We start from the raw sequence: 15,060 nt of genomic DNA on the forward strand, positions 1-15,060 counted from the left end.
GTCCTGTGAGTTTTAGAACTGTCTGGCAAAAACTGGTGATGTAAATATACCAGCATATTTTTTGATCTAATTGGTTTAGCTCAATCCTAGAAAGATAGTACATCTCTTTCACAAACACATCTCTTAACTGACAAATATTTTTCCACACCAAATCATCCATTCTCAGTTTCACACACCACCACATTCCTCTTAGACATGTTCTATTTCCTGGATCATGCTTTTTCCTTGCATTGCAGTCCTGAGGACCATTAAATGTTTCCAGTGATCACAAGATGCCCTTTTTTATTTTTTTTTTAAACAGGTAATTTATTTCCAACACTAGTGTGAGATACAGTAGAATACAAGTGGGAACCAGGTAATCATGTATTATTTTATAGTGTATTTTCCAGTAGCTTATTCCAAATGTTACATCTGGAAATTTTAAGTTCTCTAACATTAGTTCTGATATCACAGTGACTAAGCATTTCAACAATAACCAGTCTTGTGGAAAAATCCATCTACATAGTTTTCTTTATCTCATTTGTTCTAAATTATAGACTGCAACCGGGTGACTTAGATCATGCAAGTGGGTAACAAAGTTCAGTCTATATTTTCATCTTATCTATTCAGAAAGTCCTTGAGAAACTCAGATATACACAGGTTGATTTGAGATACAAAAAATTGTGCATGGTGTTTTCATCTCTCACGTTGGAAAGAAAGATTCACATTGTCAATGCTCACATATTTTATTTATATTAAAAATATTGGGTGGTGTATAATATCCTGAATGCGTTACATAGACTGCAGATAAAATGTTGCAGAACACAGCACTGACTGCTCTGCCACCAAGTACTAGAAAGGTGGAAAATTGAAGGCCATCTAGCTTTCTAAGCAGATAGTGTGACAGTTATCAATAATCAGGAATTAAACACATTTTGAAAAGCTCATATGCAAATACATGTGACATGCCTAAACACTGGGAGATGAGTCTTGCTCCTGCTTCCACTGAATGAATGAAATACACAGCTCCTAAATATTTTAACAGGCTTGTAACAACTCATAGGCTGCAGGATTCCTTTTTTTTTTTTTTTTTTTTTAATTTTATTTTCCTGAGAATAGTTAGAATTTGTCTGATAAATTCCTCAGAGCCTGTACAACTCAAAAGGTATCTGTGTGCCTCAGTGTAACCACCCTGAGCTTCCTTCCATCCTTTCTTTTCTAAAATCCAGTAATTACGTATTTTGAATGTGTTTGTTTGAGTGCAAATACAGCACTGGAAGCAATTGTGCCATCATGGAGGAGTGAGAGACTCATTCACGGGTTTTTTTAGGACTCCAGAATGATAATGTGCCTGATAGACTTCCTGTGATATCCATCCACCACCATAAACAAAAGACATTTACCATTTCCGACCCCAAACAAAAAATACTTTAACAGTACACCAAGTTATGTTATGAGGTGCAATTTAGAGCTAAAGGCCTTTAGAACATACATCTCAGTATTAAAGGGTATGTTTTAAAAATCATACCAAGGCAGACATATTTCCAGTCGATAAAAAGGTCACACTAGTGTATTATTCAACCAAATGTGACTATTGCACAGGGATACCACTGCAAAACAACTTAGAGAAGAACATATCCCTGCAAGCCAAGGCTAAATCAAGTCCAAAGGGATGCTGAAGAGTGATGCTCCTTTACATTAGTGCTGATCTCCTGCAATGGGGCAGAACCATCTGTGACAACAGCCACTCCTAAGGATTTACTTTAAGGTGAGTCATAAAACTCAACTCAATTGAGTCTCCCTCCAGAAATAAGTATCTCACTGAAAGACTCTTGATTTTGGAACAACACAGCCAATTGCATGAGAGAAGCCATCAGGCCCTGAGAAAGCTCAGGATTATTTCTGCCGTAGTCAATGACAAACTCTTCCATAAGCCTCATTCTGTGGGAGTAGGAGCAGATCTAGCATACTTTGCTTTCTTACTAATGTCCAGTGGTAGGGAAATATCCTTTACTGTGAAGTGGTCTCTTTATCTTAGCTTCCCTTCTTTCCCCATGTATTTTCAGAAGCCTCAGTATCTTGTCTCACTCTCTGAGTGAGTTCTCCTGGGACTGGTTCTGAGTGGTTGCCACACTTCATTAACAGACATTATTTCAAGGAAAAAGTCCTCCTAACTGAGGTGGCTGGTGCTCTGTGCATGTCATGCTCACCTCAGCAGCAGAATCAGGCTGGAGGAGGAAAATATGCATCAAGCCATTTGTATAAAGGGCCCTTAAGCATAAAAAAAGTCACAGCTTCTTATTGAAATAACACAGTACCATGCAAAATTCACAGGAGTGTCTAAGGAGTGTCTTAAAACACAAAAAGGCAAATCTTAAAAATCTACCAGTGCTATGTGTATTACTCTTTTCTTTACCTGTTTAAGCCATGCAAAAGGTTTAATCAAAGTGTCCCTTTAACAAGTACAGCATTTGAAAAGAAAAAACCAAACAGCCAGAGCAAATGCCTAGATGAAAAAAACCCTCCAAACCCGCAAGTTTTGATCTTTCTCATAGAATCTATTTAGCATGTTATTTATCCATCTGAGCAGAGGTATGCAGGAGCCTAAACACCCTACCTGTGCTGCCCTTCCCCAGGAGACTTAGTCCTTTCTGTGGGAAGGACCTCTTATCTGTAATTTGACATTGTCCATTGCAGGTCCCTAACCATGCTCGCACCCTTGAAGCGTGATGCTGTCCCTATGTTGAAGCACAGATAAGGACAAATACTAACTGTTTTACCAGACCCCACAGGAAGCCTCTGCTGTGATGATGCAAAAGGTCTGGCAGGAGTGCTCACGTGGTGGGAGTGAGGCTGCTGTTGGGTCATCCAAGGAAGCCCTGTCCTGCCCCCGCGGGGGCTACATGCTCTGTCTGGGTAGAATAAGGGAGAGATCACAGCACAACTGCAAATGCACAAAGGAGTCATCAATCTCATGCTCAATGCAGGGAGCTTGCACCACACTAACAGTTTTTCAGACAAGAAAAGTGTGAAACTAGGAAAATGAGCATGGCAAAGCATGCTGGGACTATATAGTACTTCAAGTTGGGATAGCAGAATTGCCCTTGGATCACAGTGCACAGATCTGAGGGTAGCAGTGGTTTATTATCTCATTAGAAACATACAATTCCCTGTGGTAAAGATTGCATGTAGAGTATGTCAAACAACAGACAAGGCTATTACAGCCCACAGTTGGGACTAATGCTTTTCCCCCCCCTCTTATTGCTAAACAGGCAGGAGTAGCTTTTCAGTTTAAAAATAAAAACTGTATAATTACAGTAATAACACCATGATCCTGACTGCTCTGCAGCTGCATATTGTAAAACTCAAAGCCACTGATCAGAAACAAAAGCAGTAAGCCAGTAACAGCTTTACAGACATGTTCTGCTGGGGTGATTATGTCGGTCAAAATACTTCAGTAAAGGGGGAAGACAGATTACTGAACATATTTCATGTCCCTTTCCCCCTAAAGAACACTGCAAGTGTTTGTATCTTTTCCTAACAACAGATAAAGAATCCTTTGCCAGGGGTGTAATTAAGACAACATGAACACAGCAAAAAAGCATGGCTCCTGTTCAAACAGTTAGGCATCAGTTACAACAAAAAGCCAGAAGCTGTCAAATTTTTATCATCTGTTATAAAAAAATATTTCCCAATCAGTGTTTCAATACAGTTAGAAGTTAAAAACCCTCTACATTACTAATAAATTAAAAACCCCATACCTCCAACCATCTTGTAAGAAAGTAGGTAAGTAATTTAAACCTTTAGTTTACATAAATTAGCACAGAAATGTGTGTTTGAATAAGTGCACTGAAAACAGATACGCCTTCTTTTCTTCTGATATCTCTTATTTGAGTTATTAAGTAACAGGAAAGCCTTTATATTCTTCGCATGACCTTGAAAGCCTGCTAACACTAAATAGTCAATAGTCAAACCCCAGGAGAATGTTTCACCAGATAGACAATGACAAGAGGGAGCATGAAGTACAGTCGAGTGCTTTGCAGCCTTATTACAGTCGACTCCAACATTCAACTTCAGTGTATTTACTTCCAGGAAGAGATGAAGGATTTATACTGCAAATCAGGAGTCAAACTGGATGGCTTGATAGAATTAATTTTTTAAAAAATGTATTACATTATCATTTTTTCAGAAGTTGTTTGCAAGGCAGTAAGGGTGTATGTGAGTGGATACAACGTTCCTTCCCTTGACTGTGGATAAAACTCTTAAATACTGTTGGTGCTGTCCCTGAACTTTGCAGAGAGTACCTAATGGATAAGATGTTCTAATTGGAGCTGACAAGAGTCAATTAAGTGTCAGAAGAACAATCTGATAAGTAGGTCTTCATGTCTATAGGCATTTCCTGATACATCTTAACTGTCAATCTGAATGTTAAACATCTCTATCTTTGTCTCATTATTGACTGATTTATTAAAGGAGAATGCTTTAATCTCTTTTGTTTGACTTTGGGATTGTTCCAGAAAAAAGAGAAAAGGAGAACAGTAGGAGCAACTCTTAATTTGGAATACTAGACAGGGAATCCTAATTATATCAAAGTCCTAATATTTCAACTGAACAGGCATATGGTTTGGTGACACCACTACCACACAGCTGCCAGCACCATACCTGTAAAAAAATGGTAGATGCTCAGTTTAGAGGAGATCTGTTTCTTTAATGGGTGGAAGGATATCTGTGGATAGGCTAACAGGCTGCTCTCTGCTTTCAGTGCTTCTTGCTAGTCATACAGAAGACAACACTTCACTGGATGGATCTCTTCCCTTCTTGTCCTCACCCCTGTCGATATCAATCACGTGAACTATGCCAGGCTTCAGGATGAGGTCATCGGTCTCCACATGGCTCCTGCTGTCGTCCACCTCGATATACTTCCCTTTGGAAGGCTGGGTAGCCTTGCTGAAGACGTCTTTAAAACGGCGCTTGAGTTCAACGTCTGGGCAATAGACATACTCATAAAGAGCACCAGCAAGGACTGCTCCTATTATTGGTCCCACCCAATATACCTGAAAAAAGAGGTGGAAAAAAGGCATTAAGAAAGAGAGAAGCTGGGAAGGGACCTTTTACAAGGGCATGTAGTGATAGAACAAAGGGTAATGGCTTTAAACTGGAAGAGAGCAGATTTACGTTAGACATTAGGAAGTAATTCTTCACTGTGAGGGCTGCCCAGGGAAGTTGTAGCTGGCCCCTCCCTGGAAGTCTTCAAGGGCAGGTGGGACAAGGCTTTGAGCAACCTGGTCTAGTGGGAGGTGTCCCTGCCCATGCAGGGGGGTTGGAACTAAATGATCTTTAAGGTCCTGCCAACCTAAATCATTCTGTGATTAACCTCTAGAACAAATAAAGAAGCCAGAGTTTCAGAGAAAAGAATGTCATTACAGACTTCACCCAGAAAACTTTCAGTAAAATACCCTGGCCCAATCATTAAAGCCAACTGCTTTCCAGAAATGCATGGTCTCGTAGTTCCCTGGCCTTCATGAACTGGGATGAAATCTGTTATGACATCAGTTGATGAGGCAGAGAAATGTAACTACCACAGGTTTCACAGATGGTGACCTGGAGCTCTGCAATTAAGGGACTGCTCTAAAATCACGTATGAAGTTGGTCAAAAGGCAGTCTCTTAGGCAGTTAATGGCATTAGTCCTTTGTCACTTCTCTTTTTCTTTCTGGCTGCTCCAAGTCTCTCTCTCTCTCACACATATATTTTATCCCCTTCAGAAATTCTCCCTCGTCACCTTGAATCCAGTCATCTAAACCACCTTGCATCCATAGTTGCATCTCTCCCTTAAAAACTCCACTTATGCCAGTGTTTAGGGAATTGTCAGGCACTGGACCTCACAGACCAGAGAAGAGGAACCTATGTTGACACATCAGTGAGGTACAGTTAACAGCTCCCTGATTCTTGGATAAGATTTCAGTCTGTATGTCTGGTTATCAGTCTTCTCAAGCAGACAGCTGCGTGGCAATAAAGCAATGGACACCTACCATGGAGAGACACACACATCCACTCTGGCTGCCTTACCTTCTGTTACTAGAAATAAGCTTATTTTCCCTCTCTTTAAGGGAGATTTAACTTATTTTTTACTTTGTGCAATAGCAAAAAAGGACAGGTTCTTCATTATCCTTACTTAGATCACCCATAGCTATAACTTTTCTTGAGAGAAAAAAAAGCCACACATCCTGGTGAAGTCATGTATGACTTGTCACATACAACACACAGTTGTTTTGGCATAGCTTTGTTTTTAAACGAGCAGGGGTAAGACGACAGAGATGCAGGCCCACATCTTTAAAGAGAAAGTTTTGTCAGGTTTTACTAATCCACCTCTTTCCAAGGGGCTTCCTGTAAAATTTTATCACTTATTGCCACCTATATATATGGACTGCTTGCAAGATGAACGCACAGATTTAGTAACACACAGATCAGACTGAAGGCAGAAGAATGGACAGAGTCCTCCTAGGATGCCAGCCATGGAAGAAGAGAGCTTGACCCTTGTGATACCTTAGCTTTATCCTGAGTATAATGCATATGGGATGGAATACTGTTGGTCAGTTTTGGGTCCTCTGTCCAGTTTGCTCTTCCCTGCAGCATGGTCACAGGTGTGAGTGACCCTTGTATGGCCTTTCATTCCTGGGACATAAGAAGTTTAGCAGAATCAAGCAGTGACCTTGTTTTTTATAGAAGTATAGGTAAGAGCCTTTCTGCATACCACTCACATCATTACTTCTGCAGTAACTATGAACATCGAGAGTTACCAGTCCCAGGAGCAGACACTGTCTGAAAAATTTCAGAAAGTGCAGTCACTTAGAAGAGACTTAATCAAAAAGTAAAATTACTAAAGAGACAATTGGTTCTGTCCTAGCTCAAAATTAACACCAATGCAGAAAACTGATATTCTCTCTGCATTTTCACCCAAGGTGAAAATGAACTTTTAAGGAAACAAAACCTTCCCCAGTGTAGAGCTTTACTTCCGTATTTCAGACTCACATTTCCAAAATAATCCAAGTTTGGTTTCTGATCCCACAGAATCTAACAAGCAGTCAGCTACCTATTTATCTAATTTGAAGAAGCAAATGTAACCGAGAGACACAACTTCATAGGGTACGTATCTATTTCAGCATGACAGCCAGTAGTTCTGTAACACTAGTAGGTGCAGGAGCCCATGGGCTTCTGTCAATGGCATGCCAATGTCATTGCACAAGAGGAGGAGAAAAGACCATCTTTCCAAGTGACCAGGACAGTAACTAACAAAGCTTTTCCTACAATTTGTCCATCATACATTTGTTTATTGTTTACGGTTTTAGTTATAAATTACAGGCTTCCTCAGAGTATGGATAATTAATCTTGTGAAAAACTACACCAGTTTTTTGTATTAACAAGCCATTCACTGGTAACTGGGTAAATCTGCCTCAATAGGATAACTCTTGGGAACAAAGTTACACATGGTATCATGTTCGCAGAAATGGAGCCTCAGGGCCTGAAGACAATGCTATTCTGCTATTAGCTGCAGTGGGAGCAATGTGGGCTTTAAAATACTTTAAAAATCAAGAAAATCCTTATATGCACTGTAACGTGCAAGCTCTTACAGTTAACATTGTAACTGTCCCTAGAAGTGCCTTCCCTGTCTTTAATTAGGTGAGGTAGAGCTGCAATCCATCTCTCCCTTATAAAATGTGAATTGGTTTTTAAAAGGTAGAATAGTGGGGTGCTACAGAAAATGGCTGCATCATTCACAATCTGTTATTAATTTTTTTTCCTGCACAAATACTCCTAGTTAAGCCGATGCTTTCCAACTGAAGCAGCTAACATCTGGTCTGGTCTGCAAAGACCAGACTGCAACCCCTTCATCTCTCACTGCAGGCATTTGCTGAGGCAGGTTGTCCCCCGGGAACCAGATCACTGAGGGTCTCTGCTCTCATTTCATACATCTGCCCCAGTTTGCTGCAGAACCAGGTGAAACGTGAAGCCAACAGAATTACTTCCACAACTTCTCACCAGTGTGACCGGGGGGGTTTGCAATCTGCCTCGGAGGATTTTTCTTTCTAGCAGTTAAATTTGTTCAGTCTCACCGGATCGCTCTTTTTGTTTTGAACTTTTGGTATGGTATGGTTTCCTTTTGACTCCAGCTACTACCTCCAGAAAAGCAAGATGCTATTCCACAGTGCTGCACACAGCCCCACAGCCCTGGGTGAGGAGCACAATTACACTGAAGCTCATGGAAGCTCAGGGTCTAACTTCCTCAGTGATGGTCCCTATGGGTCGTACTGGGGCAGGTAACTAAAAGCAAATGATGTATTACAAATCTTGATAGCTGTTTGGCACTCTGGTGAAGGAAGCATGGAAACAGAGTTACCCATTGGTTTTCCCATCTCCCCATAATGACAGCAGGTCCAAATGATCGAGCAGGGTTCATACTGGCACCGGTGTAATTGATCTAAAGCAAAGACAATATGTTAAGTGTTATTAAAGTCTTGAAGATAGTTATTCAGTTTCTGCTAGTCCTTATACTATGGGGACACCATGGTTTTGCATGGCTTCTAATCTTGACAGCAAGTATTGTCAGTCTCCTGAGACAGCACAAAATTAACAAAGCTCTCACACAAACAGGCAGAAAATCTGTGATGCAACACGCTACCCAAGGGGACCTCCAGCTACTCCAAAGGGTTTTGGCATGGATCCATAAGGAATACAGCAGCTATATAGCTAGAGTAGTTATAAAGGCCACAGAAGTTTCCATTAGCTTCTGAACTAGTCATAAAGGGACATGGGGTCTATTTTTTAAAGAGAAGCTATTAACTTACAGCAAATAAATGTCCAATTGCAACAGAAAAGCCAATTGCTAAAGCTACTGAACCAGTGACATCACTTCGTTTTGAATCACAGCTGGCAAAAATAGTAAAAACCAGCTGGAATGTAATTATCAATTCCACCAGGAGTCCATGGCCAGCGGAAAGATCCTTGTGTACCTGGAAGAAGGGAAAGAAACACCGGAGATGAAAAAAAAGTGATATTTTCAGTCAGAAAACCACCAGATACATTAATTCTATTTCAACAAAACGTATTTCTGAATGGCACACTGTGAAAGACAACAATGAAATTTAGAGGTACAGCTTCCCCCTAGTTTTCCTTTTTTTTAATTTTTATTTTGAGAGCCATGGAAAATTATTGCTGGACTAAGAATAGAAGGCATAAGAGTAACACCCAACAAGAACTTCAAAGTTAGACTGCAGAAGTATAGTTTATTTTTATACAAGGATTTGCAAATGCTGCACTTCCCCGTCACCATTTTTTTCTTGGGAGCACTGTAATTTACTATTCAATTATAAATTAATTAATTAGCCCTGACTTAATTAATTTAAATTTCAATTAAAAATTAAGCAGTGTGCAGCTCAAGTGCATTTTTAATAAGTGCTGCAACAGGGCTAACTGATGGCATTCCTTGTTAGTTCAGAACAAAGCTGAAATCTAAGCCACAATCTATTTCAAAAGTATGTCATTTTCAATTGATGTTTTTTCAATCCCTATCATAATGGCATAGAATTAATTTCCCCCTCCCAAGCCCATATAAAAATGGCATCTCATGCATATATTATTTAAATTCTGTATATATATATTAACATTACCTGCTGTCATCAGATTTGGGGAAGTTCTAGGAAAGAGAACTTCTATAAAAAGAACAGCTATAGATATTATTACACTGCATAAACCAAACCTAGGGAGAGCTTTAAGCCCAGTCTAGATGTTGTAAATAAACCAGCAAGCTCTTGAAATCTCTACTTGAGTTCTTTTTATTCTGCGTGACACTGATTATATTTTCTTAGGCTCTAGGCTAGTTTAAGTTCAAGAGCTGGAGGAGAAGTGATTACCGCAGTGACTCCCAGGCCTCCCACCACACTTGGTGGTGTGACAAGGTAAAGGATGCCTGCGCCCACGATGGCTCCCAGGCACTGGGCAAGAATGTAGAAGACTGACTTGGCGAGGCTGATCTTCCTCGTGCAGACCATGGCCACGGTCACAGCAGGGTTAACGTGGCCCCCGCTGATGTGTCCAAAGCACTGCACCATGGTTGCAATGCTGAGTCCAAAACAGAGGGAGATGAGGACCATGTCTATAGGCAGGGGGTTCTCTGCTCCACCCCAGTTAATCGTGGAGCCAAGGCTGAGGAGGACGAAAATGAGCATGGCCAAAAATTCTGCCGAAACAGCTTTCCAGAAGGGCTGAGTCCACACTCCTTTAAATGCCACCATGATGCTCTCACACTTACACAGACGTCCACACTTACTGAAAAGGAAAACAAAGCTTCATCAGAAGTCACCAAGTAAGCTTTATGCTGTCCTGTTAGGGGGTTGCTTTCTGACAGACTTTGGAGAGAAGGCGACCATGCCAAGCATCCTTGGGCTGGGACAACCACCGATTGCACTCTCAGAGCAAATTTCCCTTAAAACACGACCAGTGTCTGAGCATCTGCAGGACGCAAGGTGATTAATCACCCCTTGAGATAAGTCTGTCTGTATAGCTTCAGTTCACAAAAAGCAACCTCTGTATCTTTTGACATAACTGAGCAAGAAAACAAGGGTATTATTCTACACCAGTTGACTTCTGCCTGACTTGAGAATCTTGTACAAGCCCTACCACTTCCAGTGGCCTGTTGACCATCATCCTCATTAAATCAATGGGTATCCTCTTTTTCTAAGCAAATCTGTACTTGTCACAAAGCAGGTATGACAGTTCAATAAAAAGCAGCATCTTAGTCGAACCCCAATGCTTTTGCTAACAGAGTTGGGAGGCTGCCGTGGGAGCTATAAGAAAAAGTCTATTTGTTTGAACACTTGCACAAACCAATATTTCAATTTATATTTATGCAAAGAGCAGTTTCTTCACTGTGGATGCAGGGTAAAAATTGAATTCAGCCAGAAGAATAGATGGAGTCCTAAATTCTGACCTTTAAATCAATCATGCAACCAATAAAGTGCTTTCTTTTGCTCTAAAGGTGTCAAGTAAGCTGTGAAATGGGGCAATATTTTCTGTATGTGTAATGTGTAAAATTCTGTGTGTCAAAGAAAGAAGTGTCTTTATTTTCCTCTGTGTCTGGAGATGCTATTTATTAGTCTACACTGCCTTCCTGATGAGTTACAATTTTGCTAGATGTTCAGATACCTATGAAAGTGGGTCACCAAAGAAAAGTTATTTGTGGTATTAATAAATTAGGAGAATAAGCCAAAAGGGAAGCATTTTAATGAGTTTCTAAGGAATGCTAATGATTCTTCTCTAAAAACAAAAGCAAAAAACCTCCAACCTCTCCAAAAAGTAGGAAACAAAAGAAATAATATTCAGCTGCTACATTTGGGAACAGAATTTCAAGTGGAATTTATGCTCAGTTATCTAAGGTAACTTAGCTACAATGCATATTTAATACCCCTTACATTAAAAAGAAGCATAAAAGGCATGTCTGCCCTTTTCAAGTTACTGCAAGAGGAATGGCCCATGAATTTCTTAAGAGTTGCAGTGAGTTAGGGAATAGCAATTTAATCCTGTGACTAGAGCAAATAATTTGTTTCCCTGTCTCATTTCTTATGCTAATTTACTGTGTATTTTGGATAGGTCATTTGAACTCTATCTCAGTACTCCAGACTCTCAGATGAGAACAAGAATTACATTATCTCCTCCAAATGGCTCTTGTAAAGTGTTTGTGAAGAGATCTGAGAGACCTGAATGGGACTTGCTCTGCCAGAGAAGAATTGAAGCCAGAGCCTCAAAAGAGAATAAAGTCATGCCCGAAATCTTCTGCTTTTGGGTCAAACTTGAGACAAATGGAAAGATGTTTCTCTAAGATGTCTTATTAACAGTAAGTTAATGACCAACTATCTAGACTAGAGTTTTGGTTCAAAATGGCTCTAAAGTCATTGCCACCCCCAATGCTGAAGCTCACAGGCATCCGATCATCTTTACCTTTGAACCCTATGCCCAGATTCTCACTGAAAACTAAAGGGTTACTTCTGAAGCAAATTATTATTTCCTCACTAGTAATTTAATTTAGTGACCTTAGTAAGACACAGGTGCTATATCCATACTGAAAAAAGCTCATTTTCCTGGGGCACATCCCAGGTGAATGTTTCATCTAGGGATGAGGAATATGCTGAAGCCCATGGAAAAGAAACCTGAACTACTGATGGGCCTGTCTAGTAGCAGGCTACCACTTATGAAAAGCAGATCTCATACTGCTTCTCCAGCTGAGACCAGTCAATAATTTTGCAGCACTGAAAATGGAAAAATGCTGCATGCAAGCCAAATGTGTAACTCAAACACAGAAGCTTGCTCATCAACATAAAGAAAGTTTATGTTCTAAATCAGCATCCTACACAGAAAACAATCAAAATGGTAGAACTACACTCTAAGCTATACTTTGACAGTTAATAATCTAAACATCTATTTTTAATGCACACGTGTTTTTCTGAAGCAGTCTGTTTTTCTATGATTTCAACATCCAGCAAAATGCCCAGCTGTCATGGCCAAACTTCTCTCAAACTGCACATTTTTCTTCATCACAGCAAAAAAACCACCAACCCTACAAATGTTAGTAACAGCTGAATACTGTGTTTGAACCCCCCGTCCAGGTTTTCGCTTAAATCCAAAGCATATCAGCAACTTAGAAACCAACATCACCCACAACATTCACTATTAATTTCCAGCATGCAGTCCATTTAAATGCTTGAGATGAGACAGAGAGAGTGATGGTTGTGCCAGGTCTGAAACCAAAAAGTGACTTTCCAGCAGCTAAGAGTTGTCATTGAAGTCACAAAACAATTTTTTTGAAGTGGTTGCTGTTCGTGGTTGCCTTAGATAAATACCAAATACAACGGAAGACCAGGAAGACTCTTTTATGTTACGACCACACATTCGTTTCACATGAGGCCACACTTCAGATTCTCTGGTCTGGACTACCAAGATTAGAGAGTAGACTGATAGGAGCAAGGTAGGTTTTTTGAGCTCACGTTGCCATCAGGACTGCAGAAGTGATTATGGCTTTAAAGCCATAAAAACAGAAATAATAACAAAGGCTTCAGAAGGAAGCGGGGGGGGGGGGGGGGGGAAGGTATTTTATTTTTTTTTTTCCTTTTCTAACTACTGTCACTACTCGCAGTGGAGCAACCAGCCTGGGGGTGGGCTTGCAGCCAGCCACTCCACACGACATACTGTGGCATAGAAGTTTTGTGCGTGCTGCAGCTATTTCCAGTGGCATCTCCTCAGCAAACTCACGTACTCCCCGACCTGCTGCTGGCACGGCCGGCTCTGGCTCAAATGGACATCAGGCACCCACTTGCCAGCTTGGGGGGAGGCGGGGGCCAGGCTACTGTGGCAATGCAATGGCATTCTCGCAGGTCTTGCTTAGAACTATTTCGCCTCATTTTCCAGGACAACGTCGAATGAGCTACTGGCACGGGTATCTACAGGAGGTGGGAAGTAGAAGCTTGGGAGCCCGGCACACAAGCTGTTAGGCTGTACGGGAGCGGGGCTTTCTGCACGCAAGGTGTCTCTGTCGCAGGGACCGCAAGCGGCGAATAAAGCGAAGTTTTAAAGGGCGGAAAAAGAGGGGGGGGGGGGGGGTTTGCAACCCTCTGCCCCTCTTCGCACCTCCAGTCTGAAAACCCAGGCACGACTGAAACGCTCCCTCAGTGCCCTCAGGGAGGTGGAACGGTGGGGCTGCCCGTCGGTACAACACGCCGGGGAACGGCAGCGCTCCCGAGCCGCCCCTCTAGCGCAGCCCGGGGGACGGACACCCGAGGGCTCCCCACGGGCGCGGCGAAGGGCCCCCCCATCCCGCAGCCACGCACCCCGCGTCCCGAGGCTCTCCCACAGAGCCGTCTCCGCTTGAGATGGCTGCCCCCTCCCTCCGCGGGGGCCCGCGCACTCACCCGCGGCGCGGCGCGGCCGCTCCGTCGCTCATGCCTCCCCGGCGGGCGCGGCGGCGCGGCGGGGGAGCGGGGCCGGCCGGGGTGGGCGCGGGGCGGGGGCCGGGGGGGTGGCCCGGCGGGCGGGCATGCGGCTGCTCGGCGCCGAGCTCCCCTACCTGCTGCTCCCGGCGGGACAAGGGTACTTGAGGAACTGCCGCCCCGAGCCCCGGCCGCGGGTCAGCTGCGATCATGTGAATATGCAGATTAATTCAGGGGGTTCGCGGCTGCCTGCGGAGAGAAGGAGCCAAGGCCGGAGCTCGGGAGAGAGCCCACTCTTGGCTCTGCAGCGGGGGCTGCGCAGCGTTGGGATGGACTCCGAGGTTTCTCAGTTTCTTCACTGCCACACGCTGCATTCAAGGAAAAAAAAAGTCAAAGCAACTCCGCAGCCAGGGAGCTTTCATAGAATCACAGAATCACAGAATGTTTTGGGTTGGATTGGATCTTAAAGATCACCTAATTCTCACCCACTGCCAGGGGCAGGGACACCTCCCACTAAACCAGGTCGCTCAAAGCTCCCTCCAACCTGGCCGAGAAGACTTCCAGGGAGGGGGCATCACAACTTCCCTGGGCACCCTGTGCCAATTGTCTCACCGTCCTTACAAGAAATAATTTCTTCCCAATATCTAATCTAAATATGCCCTCTTCCAGTCTGAAATAGTTACCCCTTGTTCTACCACTCCATGCCCTTGGAAAAGGTTCCCCCCCCCAGCTTTCCTGTAGGCCCCCTTCAGGTACTGGAAGGCCACCCAGGTCTCCCTAGAGCCTTCTCCAGGCTGAACAAGCCCAGGTTTCCCCCACCTGCCTTCACAGTGGAACTGCCCCAACCCTCTCATCATCTTTATGGTTCTTCTCTTGGATACAAAAGAGGCAAAGTGGTTTTATTTGTTGGAAGTTGCTAAATAAAGTTTTGCCTAGTGTGGAAAGCTAGTGGAGGCCACTGAAAAGAACTGTTGAAATTAGACCATGAGGCTGGTGAGGAAATTCAGGTGGTCCCCACCTTGAGAAGACTCTATGGCATGAAAACAATCCAATGAAAAAACAGCCCCTGACTTCAGAAGAAATTAATAAGAAAAAATTAATAAGAAA

The 15,060-nt window shown here is 42.6% G+C and overlaps 1 protein-coding gene across 2 annotated transcripts; it reads right to left on the reverse strand.

The window, feature by feature from the left end:
* Nucleotides 1–262: 262 nt before the first annotated feature.
* On the reverse strand, nucleotides 263–14,380 carry AQP4 (aquaporin 4). 2 transcript variants are annotated; one of them, XM_051612922.1, is made up of 5 exons: nucleotides 14,091–14,380; nucleotides 9,889–10,303; nucleotides 8,824–8,988; nucleotides 8,376–8,456; nucleotides 263–5,033 (listed from the first exon to the last, which is right to left on the reverse strand). In XM_051612922.1, the coding sequence occupies exons 2-5, from the start codon at nucleotides 10,267–10,269 to the stop codon at nucleotides 4,755–4,757; spliced, it is 906 nt and encodes a 301-aa protein (XP_051468882.1). In that variant the 5' UTR covers nucleotides 10,270–10,303; nucleotides 14,091–14,380; the 3' UTR covers nucleotides 263–4,754. The 2 variants fall into 2 exon arrangements, with proteins under 2 accessions (XP_051468882.1, XP_051468881.1); XM_051612921.1 differs by lacking the exon at nucleotides 14,091–14,380 and adding an exon at nucleotides 13,936–14,046.
* Nucleotides 14,381–15,060: the final 680 nt, after the last annotated feature.

The sequence above is a fragment of the Apus apus genome, chromosome 2 (assembly GCF_020740795.1).
Source record: "Apus apus isolate bApuApu2 chromosome 2, bApuApu2.pri.cur, whole genome shotgun sequence".
Lineage (NCBI taxonomy): Eukaryota > Metazoa > Chordata > Aves > Apodiformes > Apodidae > Apus > Apus apus.

Coding starts and splice junctions, on each gene's coding strand:
- AQP4 (XM_051612921.1), bottom strand. CDS start 13,967: ATGAGCGACGGAGCGGCCGCGCCGCGCCGCGG. Junction 10,304..13,935: donor GCGGCCGCGCCGCGCCGCGG/GTGAGTGCGCGG, acceptor TTTCCTTTTCAG/TAAGTGTGGACGTCTGTGTA. Junction 5,034..8,375: donor GGAGATGGGAAAACCAATGG/GTAACTCTGTTT, acceptor CTCTTTTTTCAG/GTATATTGGGTGGGACCAAT.